The sequence below is a fragment of the Galleria mellonella genome, unplaced genomic scaffold (assembly GCF_026898425.1).
Source record: "Galleria mellonella isolate WM207_F2 unplaced genomic scaffold, CSIRO_AGI_GalMel_v1 utg424, whole genome shotgun sequence".
In the NCBI taxonomy this organism is placed as follows: domain Eukaryota; kingdom Metazoa; phylum Arthropoda; class Insecta; order Lepidoptera; family Pyralidae; genus Galleria; species Galleria mellonella.
In genome coordinates, this window is record NW_026442097.1 from 802,636 (window position 1) to 817,233 (window position 14,598).

The 14,598-nt window shown below is 35.9% G+C and overlaps 1 protein-coding gene across 1 annotated transcript in view; it reads right to left on the bottom strand.

Moving 5' to 3' along the window:
* LOC113515671 (uncharacterized) overlaps positions 1 to 12,968 on the bottom strand; it is a 36,908-nt gene extending 23,940 nt beyond the window's left edge. Inside the window, exons 1-2 of the mRNA XM_026899936.3 lie at positions 12,705 to 12,968; positions 1,706 to 1,829 (exon numbers count right to left, since the gene is read on the bottom strand). Coding sequence (XP_026755737.2) covers positions 1,706 to 1,829; positions 12,705 to 12,942 — 362 coding nt within the window. The 5' untranslated portion in view covers positions 12,943 to 12,968. The remainder of the gene's footprint in view (positions 1 to 1,705; positions 1,830 to 12,704) is intronic.
* Between the last annotated feature and the right edge of the window lie 1,630 nt (positions 12,969 to 14,598).

Here is a 14,598-nt window from a genome sequence, read left to right on the forward strand (position 1 = left end):
AAAGGAACCAAGTATTGTTGAAATTATTATAGAAACGATCTCTAAATGAGATTCATCTATTTTTTTTTATACCACGAAGGTGGCAAACATGCATACAGCCTGTCTGATGGTAAACGGTCACTGTAGCCTATGGACGTCTGCGACACTAGGGGAGGCACGTGCGCGTTGTCCACCCTTAAGGAACCTTAATACACTGTTTTTGAAGAAACCCATACTGTAGTGTGTACGGAAAACCCTAGCAGAGCTCATTTCACAGTCTGAACGCATACTCGTATAGTATGTAGAAACAAGAGGGAGACTTTGTACAAAAGTCGATTGCTTGGGTACCTCTATCCCATTCGTGTTTCTATCGTGAAACAGTTGTGTTTGCATGGCTGTGTTTCGGTTTGAAGGGTGGGATATGGCGTGAATTTACAGGGTACAGAGGAATAACGTCTGAGTCCTCAGGAATGGCAACGCATGGGAGGTATCATGGGCGAAACAGTATACTCTGTTATGTGCATGGTACTGCTCATATCTATAGGCGACGGTTACCACGTTCCATCAGGTGGGCCGTCAGCTTGTTTGCCATTCTAAGTTGCATAAAAGAAAAAAAAAAAAACAATCCAAACATCCTATAAATTTTTCGATTTTCATATTTGTAATAAAATGAAATGAAATTTTTTTGCCAGAAAAATTGTAGATAAGATGTTGCAATTGTTAAATTTACAAGATGTCCGTTACGTTTCACCACATCAAATGGCATGCAAATATATACATATATAAATTAGATATCAGTTGTGCTATTATGTAAAGTCAAATTCGGATTTCACTGGCGGATCCGCGAGTGATTTACATTTGGTGAACGAGTGTATTGTAAACAAGTATGATCGATGACATCGCCATTTTGTTATGGCGGACCATTTTGGAACTAGAGTACAGATAATATAATACTGAATGGGGTAAGTGTGCCATTGTCCTTAGGGACTTACTTTAGTTTTCTAAACTCATTTTACTTTATTACACGATACACGCGATTGCATGCCTAGTGTAGTAATTCTTAATTTATATAAAAGTGTTTGCCAAAACACTAATTTAATTTAATTTAATTTCATTACCAGAGGGAGACATTGTACAAAAGTTGATTGCTTGAGTACCTATATCCCATTCGTGTTTCTACCGTGAAGCAGTTGTGTTTGCATGGCTGTGTTTCGGTTTGAACGGTGGGATGTGGCGTAAATTTACAGGGTACAGAGGAATAACACCTGAGTCCTCAGGAATGGCAACGCATGGGAGGTATCATGGGCGAAACAGTATACTCTGTTATGTTCATAGTACCGCTCATGTCTATAGGCGACGTTACCACTTTCCATCAGGTGGGCCGTCAGCTTGTTTGCCATTCTAAGTTGTATAAAAAAAAAAATGTGTCATTCCCAAATATTACAAAAAAAAAAAAGAAAATTAGATGGAATTACGAAATGTACATTATTATCATCTGAACATAGGCCTTCCACTATTGGGGTGTTTTGCCAATCCACCTGCCAAGCGTGGCAACTTCCTCTACTATAAATTCCTTTAGTCGCCTCTTACTAGACCCACAAGAAATAAAGGGGTGGCCTGTTTTTTTGTTTACGTATTTATTCATTATATATATATATATATATATATATATATATATATATATATATATATATATATATATATATATATATATATAATTTTGTACCTTGCTATTCCAACTTCAATGGCCTCCCCTATAGAGAACAGCGACTCCTCCACTTGTCTCCCTATCTTGGAAGGCATCTCCTCAATCGACCTTCCTGACGTCCTAACTTCTGCATCGGCATCCTCTGTAACAAATGTAAAAGTTTGTTAATGTACCCATATTACCCAATGTATTCACAGTGAAGCTCTTTTTAAAGAATGATAAGGTCATGGTAGCCCCAACTACGCTATCGGTATACGCTGGAGCACCACTGGTGAGAGACAGCAGGTGAGGATGAAGGCAGGTCAGTTGGCCTGTCGTGACGAATTCACCAGAAAACTCACGACGGTTTCCATGGAGGTCGATCTGACATGACTACCAGTCCCATTGATAACGATATACCCTGTCTGGTCGACCTCCCCGTGGTTCCTCCTTGAAACCGTCGTGCTGAATTCCAGGTGTATTCATCACGATGGGCTAACTGACCTGCCTTTTCATTCTCACCTATCATCCCTCACTGATGTTCCACCAGCGTATACTAATAGCGCTGGCCGGGTTACCATTCCATTATCACCCATTAAAAAATAGTTTTTTCTATCTATCCCATAACCGACCTTCTTTGATAGTAAATTAACATATATCAATATATAGTTGTTATTTGTTTATGTATACAGTACTTTCCCACAGGGAGGAAAGGGATTGTTAATAAAGGAGACTGAGAATCCCATTGCTAGTAATATACCCAACCAGGTCAACATCCTCGCGGTTCTCCCTAGAAACTATCATGGTTAATTCCTGATGAATTCATCATGATGGGCTTACTGGCCTGTTTTCATTCTCATCTATCACCCTTCACTGGTGCTCCGCCAGCGTATCTCGTTAGCGCAGGCGGGGATACCATACCATTTTCACCCATCAAAAAAGTACTTTCCCATAGTTTTACCATTTGCTAAAACAATTGCTTAGTGAAAGTGATTTAATCTTGACTAAGTTGTTTAAGATTCCCATGTCGTTTATTTTATGGTTTTTTTTCGAATAGAATCACTACTTTCAATAGTATCCCATGAATTTCTATTGATGTCTTAAGTACTATAGATTGTTAATTATGGTATAAAGTAGTCTATAAATTTAAATTCGAATCATCTCTCTTCAAATAGACTTGTTTACAAGCACGTTTTAAATCGTCATTCCTTTACGAATGCGCAGGGTTCGTAAAGGTTATCTATTGAGATGAGCCCGCGAGAGACTCAACAGTCACTCTTTTAAATCTCTGTTAACATTATGTATGTATTTATTTAAATGTACTATGTCTAAAGTTACATGGTCGTCTAAAGCCCGCGCATGATCCACTAACACCGTGCACGCTTGTCGTTAAAGTAATCGTTTAGAGTGTAACAGGCTTTGTACAATAAGTGTTGTTTTTAATAAGTTTTAAACTTATTAAAAGGAAGATTCAAAATATCCTTTCATATCTTATTATAATATATATCCTTCTAAATTTCATATAGTGTGAGTATAACAAATTTTATAGTGATGGGTTAAGCAGTTGGCGCTATAAAGTAACAAACAAATAAACATAAGGAGACTGTACAAAAGTCGATTGCTTGGCTACCTCTGTCCCATTCGTGTTTCTACCATGAAGCAGTTGTGTTTGCATGGCTGTGTTTCGGTTTGAAGGGTGGGATATGGCGTGAATTTACAGGGTACAGAGGAATAACACCCGAGTCCTTAGGAGTGGCAACGCATGGCGGGTATCATGGGCGAAACAGTATACTCTGTTATGTCCACGGTACTGCTCATATCTATAGGCGATGGTTACCACTTTCCATCAGGTGGTCCGTCAGCTTGTTTGCCATTATAAGTTGTATTAAAAAAAGTCGTTAACTGTCCACTGCTGGACATAGGCCTTCCCCATACGTAAAAGGAGTTTTGCCAGTAGTTGCCACGCTTAGCAAACGAGTTGGTAACCGCAATTAGGCTTTGATGTTTTAACGTGCGTTGCCATTCCTGAGGACTCAGGTGTTATTCCTCTGTACCATGTAAATTCACGCCATATCCCACCCTTCAAACCGAAACACAGCCATGCAAACACAACTGCTTCACGGTTGAAACACGAATGGGACAGAGGTACCCAAGCAATCGACTTTTGTACAAAGTCTCTGGTATGACTCAAATAATAATAAAAAAAATCCTCACTAATAACATGAATGTGAAAGTGTGTTTGTTTGTTACCTGTTTACGTCTTAACGACATAACCGATTATTATGAAATATGGTATAGGGGAAAGTGGAAGGGAGACGAGAACGATGAGCAATTCCGAATATAATAGTTTAATCGTGTTAGAAAGAAGTTTACGTTTTACATTTACTGCAATTTTAAACATAGCTTCATCTATTGGTGAATGGCAAACAATAATACTGTCATACATATAGTAGAAGTCCCGATCGTGATATCAGCTTTTAATTGGAAATAATAATAATAATAATGAATTTTTTTAATTAACTTTTTTTTTCTTTAACTTCTTTATAAAATACGTTAGTAAAAAAAAAGAAAACAAAGTGTACAGTCAACTAAAACAATTCGGGGGGAAAGGGATTGTTAGTAATGGAGATTGAGAATCCCATTGCTAGCAATATACCAAATCAGGTCGACCTCCTCGCGGTTCTCCCTGGAAACTATCATGGTAAATTCCCGATGAATTCATCATGATGGGCTAACTGGCCTGTTTTCATTCTCATCTATCACCCTTCACTGGTGGTCCGCCAGCGTATCCCGTTAGCGCAGGCGGGGTTGCCATACCATTTTCACCCAATAAAAAAAAAAACTAAAACAATCCACTCAAATGTGAGCGACGACTAGATCAGCGTCAGAATGAAATGCCCAATTATAGGTGACTTATATTTCTCGTCCAATAATTTGTTAATAATCTTTAACGTATTACATCGCATTTTTTATTTGCAGCTTAGTCCCTCATACGCTACACTTGTAACGACTGTATGAGATCCGATTCCAGTCTCGTCCGGTTAATCGAATTTTTGGATAATCGATGTTCGAATAATCGAGATTTTACTTTAGCAATTTCTTTACAAAGCAAAATTTGTTTTTTTAATTCTTAGCTTATTATAGATAGAGTGTCTCCATAGAAATGCTTCGAGAAAAACGTGTCAACTTTTTCATACAATTTTGCGTGATAAATATGTAGTTGTGAGTGATTCCTTTATAACTTCTATATTTATTTTGTCTTATAAATTCTGCATCTATTTAATGCGTGAACACTCATTTTATTTATTAAATAATACATCAAAATACATTGTATGCGTAAGTATATAGAACACTGATAAAAACAACGAGTCAGCTAATTTGACAATTAGCTGACAAAAAGTTGACCCGTTTTTGAAGCTCGATGTTCTACCTAAGGTAATCTAACATTTAATTGTACACATTAATTTTTTGACCCTAAAATCTAGTTCGGCAAGTAGGCAATGAGGAAAAAAAAATATAGGCATATTGACTCGCAAGAAATATCGTCGGAATCACTAATTAACTTTCTATGTTACATATTTATAAGGTAACCGGTGTAAACCGGTTCGATAGGCAAAAATTTTGTTCAGACAAGTCGCTTACAAAATCTGCGTGGTGATTGAAACAACTTAGAACAGGTTAATGGAATATCCGATATGTTTTAAATATTATCTATAATCTATCTATACTTATAATAAATCTGTAGAGAGGTCAATTCTGTACATGAAATATATTTACAAAATAACTATCAGGCGGTGATTAGTGATCGATACTGATGCCAAAAATGCAATCAGTAAAATTTTTGTATGTTTGTTATAGAAACAAAAACTACTCGACGGATTTTAACGTAACTTGGTACAATTATTCTTCATACTCCTGGGCAGGTTATAGTATACTTTTCATCACGCTACGATCAATAGGAGCAGAGCAGTGAAGGGAAATGTTGGGTAAACGGGAGAAGTAACTCCATTTCTAAGCTTCCGTCGCGTGTGCAAGCTTAATGGCCACTTTTTAAAATGTAAAAATGTCCACCCGTGCGACGCAGGGACGGGCCGCTAGTGATATTATAAAACTAAAGAGTTTGTTTGTTTGAACGCGCTAATCTTAGGAACTACTAGTTCGGATTGAAAAATTCTTACTGTGTTGGATAGTCCATTTATCTGGGAAGACTTTAGGCTATATAAGGAAAAATGATGCAAAAATGGGGAAAATTATTTATATTTGCGGGCTATATATATATATATATATATATATATATATATATATATATATATATATATATATATATATATATATATATATATATATATATAAATGATAGATTAGATTGATAAATATGGAAGAAGCGAAAGAGGTTTGTTTGAATCGAAGCATTTGGCGTTGCATTGTTTCTGCCTATCCTAATGGGAGACAGGCGTGACAGATATGTTTGTATGTACTAAAAGAACTCTTCAATTCGAACCTTTAATTTCAAAGATTTTTTTTCTCGATTGTAAATGGAATAATTCAAGATTCTGTCCCATAAAAAAAAACCGTCATCAATTGTGACAAACCTAAAGTTTTTTTGATCTAAAAACTAAATTAACTTACTAACTAACTTATTTTGGTAAAATTTTTACAGGACCCATCTGTAAATATATATTTCCAGATAAAAAAAGAACATTCCAAATCGGTTAAGAACTAACGGAGTTATGAAGTAACAAATATAAAAAAAAATACAATCGAATTGAGAACCTCCTTTTTTGAAGTCGGTTAAAACAGTGGAATATTTATTATGTGTAGTTAGTTATATATAAATTAAATTAAACAATTAATAAAATAATAAAATATAAACTCCCAAAGGAGGGTTTTGATGGGTGAAAATGGTATGGTAACCCCGCCTGCGCTAACGGGATACGCTGGCGGAGCACCAGTGAAGGGTGATAGATGAGAATGAAAACAGGCCAGTTAGCCCATCATGATGAATTCAACAAGAATTAACCATGATAGTTTCCAGGGAGAACCGCGAGGAGGTCGACCTGGTTGGGTATATTGCTAGCAATGGGATTCTCAGTCTTCATTACTAACAATCCCTTCCGCTTCCCCCAAAGAGGGTTGACGTCAGGCGGTCGGTTTTAAAACTATAAGCCAAATTTTTTTGTAATATGGATAAAAAAATATATATAGCTGACCCCAAATAATAATTGGGATAAGGATAGGAACATAGTGATGGTTATACCACCAAAAATACCACCACCGACCAAAAATATTGTACACTCCATTGCGCTGAGAGATTAATCCTTGTTTATTTTTTAATTGCCATAATTATTAGTAAAATATATAAAAAAAAAAAAAAAACTATTGTCGATGTATCTATCAAGAATTGTAATTTCGTGCCTCCCACCAAACTGTTTATAATTACTCCTCTCCATCCAAAGGTTGCCTGCAAGAGATCGCTCTTAGCGATAAGCTCGCTCATTGTTTTCTCACTGTGATTATTTCTTGTAATTGTTTATATTTATAATAAGTTTACTATTGTAATCTTTTGGAGGAAACAATAAAGAGTATCTACCTATCTATCTATTTGTTATTTTGAATTTTATTTTATTTATTTATTTAAGGAACACCAACAGCATATTGCATTATAACATATAGGTATAACAAACATTAAATACAATACAATATTAATGCACACGCTTACTGAAGGTATTCACAGCATTCACTTTAACATAGTTATACAGTGCAAGAAAAAATAAACATATAACCTAAGTTGTGAGCAATATCAGAAAATAAGATTATGAGTGAATTGAATTAAAAAAGATTAATTATTAATAACTTATTAACTTAAATAAGTATACTTTAATTGCCTGCAATGCTTCATTCCTCTTTCAAAAATAATTAAATCCTAACACACTTATAATGTTAGCTATTTACGATTGAACTAAAAAAACTATTTTCTAGATAAAATGTATATGGCAAAATAACGAAAATAAAATATAAATAAATAAATAGCCGGTTCTAATGCTGGAAATTGCATTCTGCGGTATGATAGACAGATATTGTCGCACGCTGTGGCTAGAAAGGATGAAATTACACACAGATTGACATCACAACATAGTGGTTTTATATTTATTAGCTTTGATGAATATCAACGACAAGATTCCCCGTGTGGTCCCGGTATAGAATAGGCCACCTTTTCCTATCCCGCAGGTGTCGTTAGAGGCGACTAAGGGAGAGCGAGGGATGGGCAGCAGCGTCCCTCTTAAAACATCTCTAAAGCCTATCTGCGGTCGCCAATCCGTTTGCCAAGCGTGGCAACTATTTTAGTGGTTAATAATCACCAGTGGACAGTCAAAGGCTAATAAGAGGATGAAGGTGATTAAGCATTAAGTCCACTTTTTGTACTTTATTTCAATAAATTTATTTAAATAAACAAATAAGTAATATCAATAGAAACGTATTGGGGAAATTTATAATATCTCAGTTGATTTATAAACAAGCGGGTAACTTATTCTTTTTTATACAACTTAGAATGGCAAACAAGCTGACGGCCCACCTGATGGAAAGTGGTAACCGTCGCCTATAGATATGAGCAGTACCGTGGACATAACAGAGTATACTGTTTCGCCCATGATACCCCCCATGCGTTGCCATTCCTGAGGACGCAGATGTTATTCCTCTGTACCCAGTAAACTCACGCCATATCCCACCCTTCAAACCGAAACACAGCCATGCAGACACAACTGCTTTTGAATAAAAATAATGTGTGTGTATTAAAAATGGCTCTCACTGGACACTGCAAATTAAACAAGCACATGGCCCAACTAGTGTTTGCAGATTTTGTCACAGTGAGGAAGAAACGCCGCAGCACTGGATGTGTCGCTGTAGCCCTCTCATACATAAACGATATATCTGATTTGGATAACACACTCTGTATCCTGAGGAGACAAAAAACATCGCTACAGAGAACATCTTAAAATTCCTATCACTGATAGGAATTAGCGGCGAACTTTAAAAAAGTCCTGCCACGCTTGGCAGGTGGGTTGGCAACAACAGTTTCAACTACAGTATTCTAAGACAATAAATATGGTAAACTCCCGAGTTCATAGCTTTAATGCCGACACTTTCCATCAAACAAGATTGGTGTCAAACGTGATGTTCAGTACCAATAAAAAATCACTATCACAGCTTTCTTAGAAGGATTTAGAATTTTCTAACATTTAACAGACATGTGGACGGGTTTTTGACCGATTTAAAAAAGGAATTCAAAACAGGAACAGCCAAGTTCCTGACAGTCTATGAGGAAGGACATCTGTGACAGATAACAGCTAATATAATTATGGTTGTCTTGAAACGGAGATGGTTCTCGATTCGTCCGTCTTTTTACGCGACTGTCCAAAAAAAGCGAGTAAGTTTGTATGTAAATTTATTTATTCTGCCATAATTGTTAAATGCCCGAACAAATTTGGATGTATGAGGTGTGTTTACAATTCTTATATGATTAAAGTGATAAATTTCCTTAGAAATATGATAAATGTGAAAGTTAATTTATTTGTTGCCTTATAGCGCCTTGACGGTTTAACCAATCACTATGAAATTTGGTAAACACAAACTATATGGGATGAGGAAGGATATAGGCTACTTCTTATCCCCGGTCAGTGAACATATCCCGGTCACGTGGACGAAGTCCCGGGTAAAAGCTAGTTATTGTATAAAAATTATATAAAATATCTATATACCAGAGGGAGACTTTGTACAAAAGGCGATTGCTTGGGTACCTCTGTCCCATTCGTGTTTCAACCGTAAAGCAGTTGTGTTTGCATGACTGTGTTTCGGTTTGAAGGGTGGGATATGGCGTGAATTTACAGGGTACAGAAAAATAACACCTGAGTCCTACGTGAAACAGTATACTCTGTTATGTCCATGATACTGCTCATGTCTATAGGCGACGGTTACCACTTTCCATCAGGTGGGCCGTCAGCTTGTAAGCCATTCTAAGTTGTATAAAAAAATACACACGTCTAACGGAAAATTAATGAACTCGCTGTGTTTTTGTCGTTGTTCACAATTGTTTTGAATTAATCCAAAATTCTTTTTTAGGGGCATTCAGCGCTTTGGGTCACAGTCTCTCGATTCCCATAACACATGTACTCGTATGTAGATATCGGATAAAAAAGACACATAAGTTTTAAAAATAATTATAAAAAAAGCAAAAGCAATTGAACCTACTGATGGAAAGTGCCGTACCGTGGATGTCACAGAGTAAGTACGAGTATACTGTGACGCCCAATCTATACTGTTCACAGTAAACTTTAATTCCATCAAAGAGAAACACGTGCAAGTCTCATTCAGCTATGGCGTCGCGATTGTAAGCAATCTTCTAGAAATCGTATTTGAAAATAACATTATTCTAAGTATGTTACAAATATTTTCTAGTCGTTATTGAACGAGCCGTGGTCGTGTGTCCTGTGATATGAGTCATCGAATGCTCTCACACACAATTCTCTTAAAAGATTAATTTATAAACGCAAAAAGAAAGTATAAGTGAAAAAGCTTAAAAATATACAAGTAATAGTTTTTTTTTGATGGGTGATAATGGTATGGTAACCCCGCCTGCGCTAACGGGATACGCTGGCGGAGCACCAGTGAAGGGTGATAGATGAGAATGAAAACAGGCCAGTCAGCCCATCATGATGAATTCATCAGGAATTAACCATGATAGTTTCCAGAGAGAACCGCGAGGAGGTCGACCTGGTTGGACATATTGCTAGCAATAGGATTCTCAGTCTCCATTACTAACAATTCCTTTCCCCCCACAAGTAATAGTTAACTATTACAGAGGGAGACTTTGTACAAAAGTCGATTGCTTGGGTACTTCTGTCCCATTCGTGTTTCAACCGTTGTGTTTGCATAGCTGTGTTTCAGTTTGATGGGTGCGATATGGCGTGAATTTACAGGGTACAGAGGAATAACACCCGAGTCCTGAGGAATGGCAACGCATGGGGGTATCATAGGCGAAACAGTATACTCTGTTATGTCCATGGTACTGCTCATGTCTATAGGCGACGGTTACCACTTTCCATCAGGTGGGCCGTCAGCTCGTTTGTCATTCTAAATTGTATAAAAAAAAATCCTTAAGTATATCCTTTCAGATAAAAAAAAAACTGTTCGTCAAATCGATTTACAACTGACGGAGTTATGGGGTGGCAAATGTAAAAAAAAAACCACAACCTAACTGAGGACTTATTACTTTTTGAATGTCTGTTAAAAACGACTTACGGGATAGTCCTTCCATTACTTCCTTCAAGAGAACACTGAAATCTCACCTTTTAACCAATAGTACATGATAATTCTATGCACTTATACATATGTATATATATTTATCTATTTACGTATTTATTTTCACACAATTTGTGTTTGTTGTATTTACATTATTTTCACCGGTACCATTCCTGCACTGGATTACCCAAATTAAATTATTTCCTCTCTAACCACACTGGGTTGGCTGGAAGAGATCTCTTTCAGAGATAAGTCCTCCCTTGCTAACAAGTTGTTAAACTGATCGTCGCATGTATTGTTTAAGTGCAATAAAGAATATATATATATATATATATATATATATATATATATATATATATATATATATATATATAAACTGTCACTATTGAATACACAATTTTTTTTTTAAGTAAAATCACATACCTTTTTTTTTATTAAAATCATAAATTATTAACTAAAAAAAATATAAAAGTAATTTTATTAAAATGAATCAAAATTATTTATCAAATGTATTCAATAACGAACAAAAAACGCAGTTTCAACTTACTTCAGAAGGGGGAAAGGGATTGTTAGTAATGGAGACTGAGAATCCCATTGCTAGCAATATACCCGACCAGGTCGACGTCCTCGCGGTTCCCCCTGGAAACTATCATGGTTAATTCCTGATGAATTCATCATGACGGGCTAACTGGCCTGTTTTCATTCTCATCTATCACCCTTCACTGGTGCTCCGCCAGCGTATCCCGTTAGCGCAGGCGGGGTTACCATACCATTTTCACCCATCAAAAAAAAACCTACTTCAGAAAGAAGGAGATTCTCGATTCGATTGCATCTTTTTATTAGATTAATTATCTCGTAATTCTGTCAGTCATAAACTAATTTGGAAAATATTTTTTTTATCTGAAAGGATATACTTACAGATAGGTCTAGTAGAAATTTTATCGAAATTGGTTCAGTAATTTAGATTTTTATATAAAAACTAGCTGACCCCGTAAACGTTGTTTTACCACTTATTGCGAAATATAAAAATCGCGATTAAAATACATGGGTTGATCGTAAAACGATGAAAATTTAAAGTTGTATGTATTTTTTAATGCTAAATCATAATAAAATAAAAATGGAAAAATTTGTTAAAAAAATAAAAAAAAAAAAATTTGGGGAGGGTCACCCTTATCATTGAGGGGTATAAAAAATAGATGTTGGCCGATTCTCAGACCTACCCAGTATGCACACAAAATTTCATAAAAATCAGTAAAGACGTTTCGGAGGAGTTTGGTAACAAACACCGTGACACGAGAATTTTATGTATTAGATAACTGATTTTGTTTTAAGTTAAAGTCGATTTATTTTTTATTTATTACAATCAAATAATTATTTTATTTATTTATTTTTTATACCACTACATTAGGTGGTAAATAAGCATACAGCCCACCTGATGGTAAGCGGTTGTAATTCCGATCTTTTTTTTACTGTCACTACATAGTATAAAACAAAGTCGCTGTCGCTGACTGTCCGTCACTATGTATGCTTAAATCTTTAAAACTACGCAACGGATTTTGAAGCGGTTTTATTTAATAGATAGAGTGATTCAAGAGGAAGGTTTATATGTATAATACATGCATACTATTGTAGAGAAACACTGATAATTTTAAAGGTTTCTAATGTGATGTGATGTAATGTGCACCCGTGCGAAGCCGGGGCGGGTCGCTAGTATAATATTTTATAAAAAAAACATTCTTACCTTGCCAAATCTTCCTTTCCTTCTGCACTTCCTCATCCAATCCGTCCAACACCTTGCCCAAATTGTCCTTAGCACAACTCCATACATCGTCCTTTGTCATACATACAAAAAAGTTCATAAAACTGGGCGCTAAACTTTTACCTAGACCTATAAAATAATTGTATGAACTCTCGAATACAGTCTCACTGTGTACTTGACAACAGATTAAAAATAAAAAAAATAGTTTTAATTTAGCCATGTTGGCAGCATGTGTCTACTTTCACGTCCAAGGTTGCACTGCTCTGAGATCCATTGAGCATTCGTATTATAGCTACTTTCGTTTCGAGGTGAACAGGTTCGCGCGATACTTACGCCTTGCTCGACATTACAGAAGGAGGGTGATGTGTTATAGATGTGCTTACGCTATTAAGATTGGCCGATGTTGATGGCTCTTTTTAAGCGATTTAAAAAAGAAGGACTTATTGTTTTTTTTTAGTGTTTGTTGCCTCATAATTCTATATATATATTATTATTATTATATTATATAATCGAGCATGCACCTGACGGTAAGTGACTACCGCCGCCCATGATCACCCACAACACCGACGGCATTGCAGGTGTGCTGCCGGCCTTTTAAAAAGGAATATGCTCTTTTCTTGAAGGTTATGTTGTCGTATCGGTTCGGAAATACTGCTGCATGAAGTTGATACCAAAGAGTGGTTGTGCGTGGAAATAAGTGCCACTTTTATGCTCATATTAGATTTCAAAGAATTTTTCAAAAAAATGGTATAATATGGTATGATAATGCCTACATTATCCATATATGTTAGCGGAACACCATAGAGAAATAATGCATGAAAATTAAAAAGTCAGGTTAGTCGCCAATCGTGGCGAATGCACTGAGACTTAATCATGATAATTTATGTGTAGAGGGAGACTTTGCATAAAAGCCGATTGCTTGGGTACCTCAGTCCCATTCGTGTTTCAACCGTGAAGCAGTTGTGTTTACATGGCTGTGTTTCGGTTTGAAGGGTGGGATATGGCGTGAATTTACTAGGTACGAAGGACTAACACCTGAGTCCTCAGGAATGGCAACGCATGGGGGCTATCATGGGCGAAACAGTATACTCTGTTATGTCCATGGTACTGCTCATGTCTATAGGCGACGGTTACCACTTTCCATCAGGTGGGCCGTCAGCTTGTTTGCCATTCTAAGTTGTATAAAAAAAAAAGTTCGATACAACAATAAATATGTAATTTTAGTATGTATGTATATCAATAATTACTAGTACCGCATTCGAGTATTCTGACACTTCCCTATGGTTGACTGGGAGAGAATGCTTTTAGCATTAAGTCCGCCATGTACACATATTTGTACTAATGAATAAATAAATAAATATGACAATGGATTTGTAGAATCCATTATTAACAATCCTCTTCTTTGCCTCCTTTAGAACCCATAACACAAATGGAAAACACCATTTTCTCCTACAGAATCTGATATGGGTACATCACAGCACTGATATAGATTTTCTATTTGTATTTAATTGAAATATAATATGGTTTTATTGGCGTGTAAATTTATTAATTTTACAATTGTGAGCGAAGCAAATAGACATACGTTTTAAGGTCGCTTTCCATGTGAAAGTGATTTTTTTTAACCCGGTAAATACTGGACTAATGTATTATATTATATTATATTATATATTATGTATAAATTATAGTAAAATGACATTTTTAAAAGGAGGTATTGTGTAAGGAATGTCGAATGTTCCTTAAGTGTTTTATATTTATAAGTAGCGTTTATCGTAACAGTTTCTTTAATGTTTGATAAATACTATTTATAATGTTTACATGGTATTCATGAGCATCATCATACCAGCCTTTAACTGTCCACTGCTGAACATAAACCTCC